Here is a 12,281-nt window from a genome sequence, read left to right as displayed (position 1 = left end):
TCTTCTGCCATCTCTGGCTGTCCATTTGGACCATTTTCAGCACCATTTAAGGGCTGGTTTTGCTGCTGTAATGGCTGATTTACAGCCCTTGGTTGTTGTCCATGATGTCCATCATCATCAAAGATGACTCTGCCAGGCTCTTGTTGCCTTGCAGGCTCCTTATACATGCATGTTTCATCAAAAATGACATCATTGCTGCGTATAATCTCTCTATTCACGGGATCCCATAGTCTATATCCCATTTCACCTCTGTCACCATATCCTAGGAATATGCATTTGTGAGACTTAGGATCAAGTTTGGTGCGCATTTCCCTGCGTATGTGCACGTACGCAACGCAACCAAACACTCTCAAGTGCTTGTATGACGGAGGCTTCCCTGTCCATACTTCTTCTGGCACTTTCCAAGCCTCGTGTTAGGTGACCCGTTTATAAGATGAACGGCTGTCATAACAGCTTCAGCCCAAAAACCATGAGGTAACGCAGCATGTGACAACATAGAACGGACCTTCTCCTGAATGGTCCTGTTCATCCTCTCTGCTGTCCCGTTTTGTGGAGGATCATAAGGAGTAGAGAGCTCCCTCTTGATGCCTTTAGCATCACAAAAGTCCTGAAACTGTTTGGACATATACTCTCCACCATTGTCGGAACGCAAAGCCTTCAGTGTTTTGCCAGTTTGATTCTCAACAAGAGCAACAAACTTCTCAAACACTGAGAATGTATCACTCTTCAAACGAAGAAGATAGACCCACACCTTGCGTGTGGCATCATCAATAAAAGACACAAAATATTTTGCCCCTCCCAAAGAAAGCTGAGGCATCTCACATACATCTGTATGCACAAGCTCTAACTGAGCATCTTTCTGTCCAAGAGCTTTCTTGTGGGGGCACTGCAGTTGCCTGCCATATATACAATGCTCACAAAACTGAAAACTTGAAAACTTTAGAGAAGGCAAGTCACCCAAACGAGACAATTGCTCCATTCCTTTGACACTCATGTGTCCCAACCGGCTATGCCACATAGAGATTTCCGGCAGCTCGGTTGCATTTACATTAGCATGGTGACAAACACCTGCATGCATAAAGTAAAGAGTGTCCACCTTAGAGCCTCTGGCAACAACCAGTGAGCCCTTACTAATTTTCCACTTTCCACGACCAAATGTGGTAACATAATCAGCATTATCAAGCTGTCCAGTAGAAAGCAGATTCTTCTTGATCTGAGGCACATGCCTGACATCATGGAGCATAAGCTGTGAGCCATCTGAAAACACAAGCCTCACATCACCTCTACCAAGAATCTTGCATGCATGGTTATCACCCAAATAAACCACTCCTTCATTGCTAGCAGTATACCTGACAAACAAGTCTCTGCAACCTGTGACATGAAAGGAGGCACCTGAATCAATGATCCATGAGTGCATACCATGACCACCTGTAAGAAGTGAATGGGCATCAAGTGAAGACGTGAATAGGACCTCATCCTCATTGTCACCTGCATGTGACACATTGATTTCTTCAATCTTGACTCCACTTTTGCCCTTTGGCTTTACATCTTTGGCTTCATCTTTGTCTTTGTCTTTGCCTTTTCCCTTTTCTTTTTGATCATTTTTCCATTTGTAGCATTGCTTTTTGATGTGTCCCTTCTTGCCACAATAATGGCATTCCAAGTCCTTTTTGGAGCGGGACTTGCTCCTTCCCCGTTCTTGGCTTTTTCCCCTTTGCTGGGATCTCCCACGTGCATTCATTGCATTGGACTTTCCAATAGAGTTGTTTTTCCTGTTCATCTTCTCTTGAAGGAGAGCATACCATTCGAATTGCTAGTGGCTGTCCTGAATGTGTCCCAACTCTCTGGCAAAGTGCATAAGAGAAAAGTGGCTTTGAACTCATCGTCCATTGCCAACTTTTGATTTATAACTTGGCTGACAATACCATTAAACTCATTTAGATGGGCTGCCATAGACGCCCCTTCCTTCATCTGAAGACCTATGAGTTTCTTCAACCAATACACTTTGCTTGAGGCACTTTGTTGGGCATACAAGTCCTGCAATCTCTGCCACATTCCCCAAGCTGTCTTCTCTTCACGAATGCTGAAAAGTAAAGTGTCTGACACAGACAACATGATGGTGGATCTTGCCAGCTCATCCATATCTTCCCACTCTTCAGCAGTAAGAGAAGCGGGCTTTACACCCCTTTCTTTGATAGGCTTGTGCTGCTTCTTCTGGAGCAACACATTATAGCACTGGGTTTGCCAAATATCATAGTTATGTGAGCCTTCAAGCTTCTTGATGTGAAGCAATGAAGAGCTCTCACCTGTGGTTGCCATAGCAATATGCAACCTGTCAATGCCTGACTCCCTGCAAAATGTGCAAACACTGCACCAAAAGCACACAAAGTGCTCACAGTTGTTCTCCCAAGCTTTATCTCCCACTGCGGAAGCACAAATGCAACTCTACTCCCACTGTATGTGATGAAATCACCAAAATCTGGTTGCTGCAGATTTAGGACAGCACCTTAAATGTGCTCTGTTGCCCTTCCAAAGTACTGTACAACAGTACCAAGTGCTCACCTGTGATGTACCAAACCTGTACCGGCAAGTACAGCAGCTGAAATTGAACCTTTTGCTCACTCAAATCAATGTGCAGCCATGCCAAAACTTGCACAAAGCTGTGCCAAATCTGTACCAGCAGGTACAGTAGCAATAAATGCTCTCTTGGCTGTCCAAATGAGTGAAAATCAGACTTTTACAGTCCCGAACACTGCATACAACAGTTCCGAACAGAAATTGGGCAAAAGCCCCTTGACTGCAAGCTGATTTCTGAGGATTTAAGGCATAAAAGTCTTGCCTGCTGCTTTGCCAAGCTTAACAAGTATAAAATCTTGAAAAGCCCCTTGATTTAAGATCAATTGCTGATCATACATGGTACATTGACGCACATGAATGCATCCAGAGTCTTCACAGTGCTTCCCCCTGGCCACATATACATCCAATACATGAAAGCCCCTTGATTTACAGGCACATTGAGTGCTTGTCGGGCATCAACACGTTGCCCAAATCATCAACTGCGAGTGCCTGCATGCAAATCAATTCAATCGGCACAAAAGCCCCTTGATTTGCACTGCAATTTGCTGCAATTTTGCCCGAATGTGCGATTTCTCACATCATACAGCATGTATGAATGCTTAATTGCACAATTACATCAAAAGCCCCAAATTTCGACATCCAATTTCCTGCAAATTGATCCTGATTGTGACCAATGTCACCCAATTTTGCCAATTTTGCTCAGAAATTGAGCAATTCGGCACCTGTACCTGCTCAATTGATTATTGTACATGCTCAATTGCAAGTCTCAAAAAAAAATGAAGCAAGATACCTTGTAATTTTTGATTTTTTTGTTGCAAGAAAAGGGGTGATGATGCTGCTGCTGTATTAATGCAGATGAAGGACTCCTTTGCAGCAGCTCGTGCGGCTATTGAAGCAGCACCACACTATTGGGAAGCACGTAGGTTGATGCTGATGCGCCTGCAGATTGCTGAGCGTGTACGGATGGCTAGGCTGCGTAGCTCTCCTCGTGGGCAACACAGTAGATGGAGGATTTTTGTTACACCTTGGCCAGCACTACGGGCGCCGTGCTGGAGCTTTCGCACACAACTAGACATAGCGTCGTGCTGGAGCTTTCGCGCACAACTCGTCACCGGCGCTAGGTGCTGAGGAGCGAAGGGCCAGCGCTACACGTTGCCACGAATGGATGCACAGCTTGTAGCGAATCTGCCCACATAACCTCTACGCTGCCTTCGCCGCCTCCGCCTGGTTGCTGTAGGCGCCTGACACGCCTGCCCTTCACCTATCCGCCACCTAGTAGCGCTACACTTTTTGGACCAATGCCTCGTTTGCTGCAAGCGCTGACGCGTGGCTGTGAAGAGTGCGTAAAGGCGTTCTTGTTGAAGGTTCGCCCAAAGCTTGAAAGCCAGCCGTCTAGCTTCACTGTTCTATGCTGGGCACCCTGCAGCCGTCTAGCTTTACTGTTCTATGCTGGCCGAAGATGCTATCTGTAAGCACCTGCTCCACAGCCTGAAATTCAGCCTGAGATGCTATCAAGAGGGAGGGAATGACCATTGCTCTGATACCAGTTGAATGAGCAATTAAAGCTCAGCTGTAGAGATTAGGGTTAGAGATTCATGTGGGAGACATACACAGAGAAGAACAGGGAGAGAGAGAGAGAGAGAGTTGTGGGGATAAGTCAACTCATCAAGATGAGTGTGTGACTCCCCTATCACACATGTATATTGCACTAGTACACATAGTGCACTTAGTACATTAAAAGTACTAAGTGTACTATGTACTATAACTTATGGGCTTGACACACTATAAGGGTGGGCATAATGCCTTTACCCCAACAAGTACCTCTACCCCTAGCACTACTTCCATGGATCCTCTTACGACACGCTTGCAATCCATTGCTCAACAAAATCTTACTACCCAGGCAATCTTAGCCCAACAGACTAAGGAGACCCAGGCTGTTTTGTAACATCGTTGCATTCCTGTGATGATTTGGAGGAAGCTAAGCATCAAAGGTTGATGAAAGCCAAAGACTGCCACCAAGAATGAGAACGTCATGGGTGCTTGCGGAAGAGCGCCTCCACGCTTGGGAGGCCTGTCAACAAGCAGCAGAAGACCAACGTCAACAAGAGCTCGTAGCCATCCTCAAACGAGCTCGGCTGCCAGTAACATCATCATTGTCAGCAAGTACTCTTCCCGAAAAGATCTAGTTTTGGGGGAGATGGAAGGCCAAGAGGGCAGTGGGCAGCTAGTTTGGGCTCCCAGAAAAGGCCTAGACACTTCAAGAAGGCATTCGTGACTATGTATGAGCTCATGTTGATCATCCTAAGTCTGATGAGCGATCGTGTCCATACTTATACAGAAGTGCACAGTAACCTTCTGGGCTTGGTGATGAGCATTGAGCATTTTTGTGAGCCTCAGTCTAGGGACCAATCGGTAATTGCCATCAATATTAGGTCTTAGGACAAATAGTCAGTGCATTGTCTTGCACACCGATATAACCTGCTTGGATTGTAAGTTGTACATGTGTCCAATCGACTTATCAGGCCAAGAGCTGAGTGCTGTACCGAGTGTGAATTAGTCATCGGATGCACTGGACATTTGACAGCCCAAACAACAGTTATTAGGTAGTGTGAACAGCCTTCCTGAAAAAGGTGGACAGATCTGGCCAGGTCAGATAGCGGGGACAGGCAGACGAGCTGTACAGGTAGGTTGGGCAGGCCTGGTGCAGGTTAGGATGGAGTTGTGGGGCTCGTTGAGTAGGCTAACCCCTTGGTAGATTGGGCAAGCCTGGCAGGCCGGGTGCAGGCTGGGAAGCAGTTGTGGGGCTGGTTGAGCAGGCTAATGGCCGCTAACCCCATGAAGGGGTCCCTGGTGGTCCTATATAAAGGCCCTTCCCTATGCCTTTCTTTATTTTCCGATATTCAAGTACAAGTGTATTGAGCTATCCACAAGAGTAGAGATCAACAGTAGAAATTTCCCAGACCTCTCAGGGATTTAGCACCCATAGTTTCCAGGATCTCCCCAGCTCAGCAGGCAGCCCGCTCGTGCATGGAACCAGCCCGTGTGAGTGAGAGTAGATCATGTGATAGAATTGACTCCCGGAGCTCAGCCAGTAGCCGTGCGCACATATAAAATGCCAGTTCTTGAAGCCATCAAACTCAAGGAACAGCTTAGATAGCTGTTAGAACAAGGGTTTATAAGACCCAATGTTTCACCTTGGAGTGTGCCAGTTCTCTTTCAGAAAAAGAAAGATGGAACGCTAAGACTCTGTGTGGACTACAGAGGTCTCAATCAGCTGTGACAGTGAAGAATAAGTATCCTATCCCCAAAATTGATGAGCTTCTGGACAGGCTAAGTGGAGCCCAGATCTTCACAAAGATAGATCTTAAATCAGGGTATTATCAGATCAGGATTAATGAGCAAGATATCTCGAAGACAGCCATCAATACTCGGTATGGGCATTATGAATTCACTGTCATGCCGTTTGGATTGACAAATGCCCTAGCTACATTCAATCGCCTAATGCAGGACATTCTCAGAGAATACTTGGATGATTTTGTTCTTGTTTTCTTTGATGATATTCTGATTTACTCAAAGAATGCAGCTGACCATGAAGCTCATGTCAGAAAAGTTCTTGAGATTCTAAGGAAGCACCAACTCTTTGCAAAAAAGAGCAAATGCACTTTCTCTGCCGAGACCATGTTGAATACTTGGCCTTTCTGGTATCCAAAGATGGAATTTCTCCAGATTCTGCAAAAGTCCAAGCAGTCATAGATTGGCCTGAACCAAAGACCACTAGTGAAAGAAGTCGCGCCTCCTATTCAGCTTGAAATACAGCCCATGCTCAGTTCACAGAGGTTCAAACTTCAAGGATTATCATTTTTCACAGCATTGTGCTTCATTACTTATCTAACAATACAAGAAAATAAACTGCATTGTGCTTCATTACTTATCTAACAATACAAGAAAATAAACTGCAAGGTGGGGGCCCTTACGCAGAATACTTGGGATCCATTGAGTGTATTGTCTCATTCTCGCCTCTCTCCTCTCTTGAGTTAAAGTTAACAGCACCAAAGTACGCCTTAATCAGATGTCATTCACAATGCATGTAACACCCCTATTCTCAGCAGTATGCTCTTGACAATTGTCATGCTCATCTTGTGTAAAGATTATTCCATGCAGAAGACGTGACAAAATTGTTTACCTCAGATTATCATTAATAACATTTCTTTTCGGAATCTGTGATTCAAAATGTGAAGCCTACATTAGAGGAATACAGGCTTCAAAATCATGTGTCAAGAAGAAACACTGTTTCTTCTTTTACTATTGCTCAAGGAAATAGCTGATTGTAAGTCCATGGTTGGGTTTGAAATTGTCGAAATAGCAGACCACAGATAATTAGTCAATGTAATGACATTGGAATCTTAGAAACACCAGTTTTTTTTTTTTGGAGAAATAGGATTTTGGTTCTTAGTCTGGTCTTGGAGTAAGTCAAAGCTGGGGCTACAGAACGTTCATATTTTTACACTCAGGGAGAGCGCATCCTTTTGGGTTGATTTTAAGAACTCAAAATACTAATAAGCAGGTGGGACAAGTGTTCAATAGAGTTGACTCTGCATGCTAGTGGGCTGAAAGAGCAGTACCTTCACATAAATGTGCAGTAATGGGTCGATGAAGACTCTCTCTCAGAGCAACACTTATTTTTGGCTGACAACAGAAGGACTTTTGTACTGGAGAAAGGATACCACATGGATAGTGTGAATGAATGGATGCATCGGCATGTTTCTGATGCTCAAGAATCAAGGTTAAATGTGAGCCCTTATTTATAGGGAGAGGGAAGGAAAATGGGATTGAGAGAGTACATACATCTAAGAGCAACACTCCATACACCCTGATGCTTTTGTGCATTTGTTGTCTTCAATACAAATCAAAGGCTGTATCACTCCAACAGGTATTGGCACAAGAGCTTTTCATTGAGAACACTGATATAGTGGGAATACTTCTGACAGTGCAGCAGCTAATCTGCACAAATGACAATGGGCACATGCATGTTTGGATTGAAATTATTAATCAATGAACAATTTCTGCTAGTAGATTGTACAAGAGGGGCTTTGACATTTTCTGTGAAGGGATAAGGAGGCCCATATTTGGTTTGCTACCAGCTAGAAGATTGAATCATTGTTGTTTGGAGTTGGTCTGCAGTACTTCTCGATTTGTGATATTGCCAACTTCTGAAATTATTTCAAATAGCTAATGTCTTCCCTAGATTCATATTGAAGTATATACTTGCATGATGTGCAAGAATGTTAAGGCAACATGATGGCATTTTCTTTGCCTCTTCAGGGTGGTTTTGTGCATTGTTTTTTATGAAGATTCAAATAAAATTAGTCAGAACAATACTGTGATGGGGCAGTTTACCACAGTAGTCAGAGAAATTGCTGCTGTTAGGTTTACTCTTTTTTCTTTTGGGGATTTGTTTGCAGGCCATTATCTCAATTGCAGATGAAGATGGAAACTACCTGCAGGAAGCTTGGGAACACATCTTGACCTGTGTCTCGCGTTTTGAACATCTTCATCTTTTGGGTGAGGGCGCTCCTCCTGATGCAACATTCTTTGCAGCACCCCAAAATGAATCAGAAAAATCTAGGCAGGCAGTAAAGTCTCCTGCCCTTCCTGTACTTCGAAGAAAAGGGCCCGGTCGCCTACAATATGCTGCTGCTGCTGCTCGAAGAGGGTCGTATGACAGTGCTGGTGTGGGGGGCCATGCTTCAGGGGTTGTTACCACAGAACAGATGAACAACCTTGTTTTGAACCTGAACATGCTAGAGCAGATAGGGAGTTTTGAAATGAACCGCATATTCACGCGAAGTCAAAGACTCAACAGTGAAGCTATAGTTGATTTTGTGAAGGCATTGTGCAAGGTCTCCATGGAGGAGCTTCGATCTCCAACTGATCCACGGGTTTTTAGTCTTACAAAGATTGTAGAGATTGCGTAGGACATCTGACCTTACCATAACTATTCTTCCCCTTAATCCACTTCTTTCAAAGCTCCTTTGGTCTCTCTTCTTGATGGGCATTTGATAGCTTTTGTATTTGTTTATGCAGGCATTTCAATATGAACAGGATCAGATTGGTCTGGTCACGAATTTGGAATGTGCTATCGGACTTTTTCATCAATGTTGGTTGCTCTGACAATCTCTCCATTGCCATATTTGCAATGGATTCCCTGAGGCAACTGGCCATGAAATTTTTGGAACGGGAAGAGCTTGCAAACTATAATTTCCAAAATGAGTTTATGAAGCCTTTTGTGATTGTCATGCGGAAAAGCAGTGCTGTTGAGATTAGAGAGCTTATCATCCGCTGTGTCTCTCAGATGGTTTTAGCTAGAGTAAACAATGTGAAGTCGGGGTGGAAAATTATGTTTATGGTAATGCAATCCATTATAAAGTCTTTTTTTGAAGTATTTCAAGCATACATTGTGTCTTACATTGTTGCCATAGTAGAAATGAGACATTGATAGATCCTTTTCTTATTACAGTGTAATGTGAGTTCTTTAGACACATAGTCATAGCGCATGCATGGGTTCATTGAGAAGCCCTTGTGTTAGTAGAACTGTGGTTGGCATGGGAAAGATACTGTACATGAGACATCTGCATATGGTAGTATGGATTTACCATTGGTTTCCTGATGCATACACGTGAAGGGACTCTTAGGAATGTAGATGCAGGTTGCTAACTTGAGTGAAGAAAACTGCCCTTTTTTGCAGGTCTTCACCACAGCTGCAACAGATGACCACAAAAGTATTGTACTGCTGGCTTTTGAGACAATTGAGAAAGTTGTCAGAGAGTACTTTCCTTATATCACTGAAACCGAAACGACCACCTTCACAGACTGTGTGAACTGTCTCATTGCATTTACAAACAGCAGATTCAACCAGGATGTGAGCTTGAATGCAATTGCCTTCTTGCGGTTTTGTGCACTGAAATTAGCTGAAGGGGAACTTGGTGCTGCTGGGAGAAACAAGGAGAAAGACAAAGACAAGTCTCTAAAGTCAGACTCTCCTACTTTCACAGACAAAGATGACCATCTTTACTTCTGGTTTCCACTCCTTGTTGGTGAGTCAAATCAGACTTTTGTCCACTTTTTTCTTTGCATCTTCTCTCATGGATACGTACTGGGTAAGTGAGTAAGGGTTGGTATTTTTGAGATACGAATTGCAATCTTCTGGGTTTACTCAAAAGTCATGTTTACTTATTGTGAATTATTCCATCATTGATTTGATCAGGACTAGCTCAATCATATCAGATGATTTGCTTTTCTATTCTTATTCTGTCTTCACCTTAGATTACAATCAATATGAGTAATAGTGGAGAGTCGATGGCTTGATTCTTCTGCCTATAAGAACTTTAGATTGGATGGATATACATTTGCTTAGTTTCAAGCTCCTTTAGGCATATGATTTTGTGAGCTTGGATCAAATCAGCCTTTGGTCATTCTGACCTCAAGAATTTTTAAGGCATTGTTGCATGGGGTGGTAAAGGAGGGAGAAATCATCTGAAACTTGGTTAAGCTGCACGACTCAGTCTTAGTATAGGACAGTTTTGCACAATCGGCAGGACACACATAATCAACAGATGATGTCTGTTTGTTTTGTGGGAGGGAGAGGTAGGACAATGTTCAAGTATGAATCCACCGAGCACGCTGCTAGAAATTGTCTGATAGACTAGAGGCTTTTGTGGCGGGGAAAGTTTTTTCCACTAATAGGATTTTTGCTGTGGGGCTTCCTCGTTATATTGCTGAGGCAAGTCCTGGACCTGGAACTGGCAAGTGGAGGGTCTGGGTTGCTCGTGCGAAGGCGTCTGGCTCTTTGGAGAGATTGTGCACTCTCTTAAAGGATTCCCTGGGTGCACGGTGCCAGCCTGCCGTGGGTCTGGAGGGTGGTCACTCCCCGAGGATGTCTAGCTCTGTGCCCCCACCAATCTCGTATGGGCTTCAGTTGGGGCTCTCTGGTGGGGACCAGTGATAGATGTCTGTTCGGTTTTCCGCATCTTGGGCTGCTGCCTCAATAGTCTGTTGATCTTTGTAATGCATCACTTGTGACAAGGGACTGAACCCTTCCTTGAAAAGACAGTGGTAGCGTCTGCGTATCTCATAGTAAACTCGGCATTTAAGTATGTAATGCTCCTCATACTTGATCTCCAGTACTACGTACCCTGTATACATGTCTGTCTTGTGGGATGCCCTCTGCTCTCCTCTCTCAAGCTGAAGGCGTTGTGACAGCATCCTCACCTGACTAATTTGTGATCCTCATGGCTGGGACATGTGTCTGTGGAGATAACTGGGCCTCTCAATGAAACCATCCGCAGTGACCCTCAAGACATGCTTTTGTGTAGGACTGAAGCTCAGGGAAAGCTCAGTCGGGGATATCCATGTCTGGTCTGTATGAAGTCTAGCTAGATCTAGACGGATGATGTGGTAACTGGTTGATTTGCTACCGCGATTAGTAGTCTATGTCTGGTCCATACCCTTAAATTCAGCAAACCCTTAATCCATTGCTTAATTTTCTTTATCCATGCCTAAGCAAGGATTAAGCCGTATCAATCATCTTAATGATTTTTAATGAGATTTGACCTTCGATTCTTCATACTACACTTAAGAGGATCCTAACTATCCAATCACATCTCCAGAATTCCTTGATATCTTCTTAATATTCACTAATCACTCCTAGATGGTGATTAATGCATATTAAGCACGAGATTAACTATTCACTCGTGGTTCTGCTTTGAAGTTTCCCAGTAGGAGGACCTCACCCAGGCTGGAGAACTCTACGATGCCTCCATGTAGTCTGGTGATTGGCCTCCCTCCTGCTGTGAATACTGTGATTTTTTTTGGGGCAAAATAGCGTAGGCGATGCAGATGCATCTCGTCTCTGTGGCCTATAATCGTACCCACATAATCATGCCTCCTCATCCTTCTGGGAATCTGGAGTATGGTAACCATGGGCTGTAGATGTGTTCTGAATAGTTACCGCCACCCTCCCCTCCGGAAGTGTGGGTCTCCCTTGTGTAGGATGACTCCCACTGGTACGGTGATACATGTGGTAGGCCTCTCTTTGGGCTTCGGTGTGTCTCCGTGTAAAAGATGATCTCTCTCCCTCTTAGAGTCTCCCTCAATCCTTCTGGGTCGGACCATAGTATACCATTGAGAGTTCGTGATTGCCATTTGCAAGTGGTTGGTACCATAGTATTGCATGCACTGAGGTTGAATGTGGTAACGCACAACAGGGCCGCCTTTATACCTTTATGTGGTAACGCACAACAGGGCCTTCTTTATACCTTTATGTGGTAACGTACAACAGAGCCTTCTTTATACCTTTATGTGGTGAGATATTTAGCATCCAATTCATAGAGTAGAGAGAGAGAGAGAAGAGAATAGAAGTGAAGTAGCCGACACAGTATTGGGTCCCAATTTTCCTACTGAAGGGACCCCTCTACAAGCAAGAGTTTTTGCTTATATTACTTCTTTGGAGAATTCTGTACAATGCAAGGACAAGGAAGACCGTACATCGGCTGAGCATCCATGAATCCAAGGCACTGCAGAAGACTCTTTGGGCCACTTATGCAAGTCCAGATAGCTGTAGGACTGCACATATGCTGGCTGAATGCTAAAGAGGAGCTTCACTGATTGCTCGGAGATGATAGGATGACTTAACTGCTGAAGACTTT

General features: G+C 44.2%; 1 protein-coding gene across 1 annotated transcript in view; it reads left to right on the top strand.

The window, feature by feature from the left end:
- LOC147604878 (brefeldin A-inhibited guanine nucleotide-exchange protein 2-like) overlaps positions 1–12,281 on the top strand; it is a 102,876-nt gene that overhangs the window by 25,298 nt on the left and 65,297 nt on the right. The window contains exons 7-9 of the mRNA XM_086794052.1: positions 8,040–8,548; positions 8,662–8,983; positions 9,323–9,671. Coding sequence (XP_086650178.1) covers positions 8,040–8,548; positions 8,662–8,983; positions 9,323–9,671 — 1,180 coding nt within the window. The remainder of the gene's footprint in view (positions 1–8,039; positions 8,549–8,661; positions 8,984–9,322; positions 9,672–12,281) is intronic.

The sequence above is a fragment of the Cibotium barometz genome, chromosome 60 (genome assembly GCF_041138505.1).
Source record: "Cibotium barometz isolate CiBa-2024 chromosome 60, ASM4113850v1, whole genome shotgun sequence".
Taxonomy (NCBI): domain Eukaryota; kingdom Viridiplantae; phylum Streptophyta; class Polypodiopsida; order Cyatheales; family Cibotiaceae; genus Cibotium; species Cibotium barometz.
This window is presented reverse-complemented; position numbering and strand designations above follow the sequence as displayed.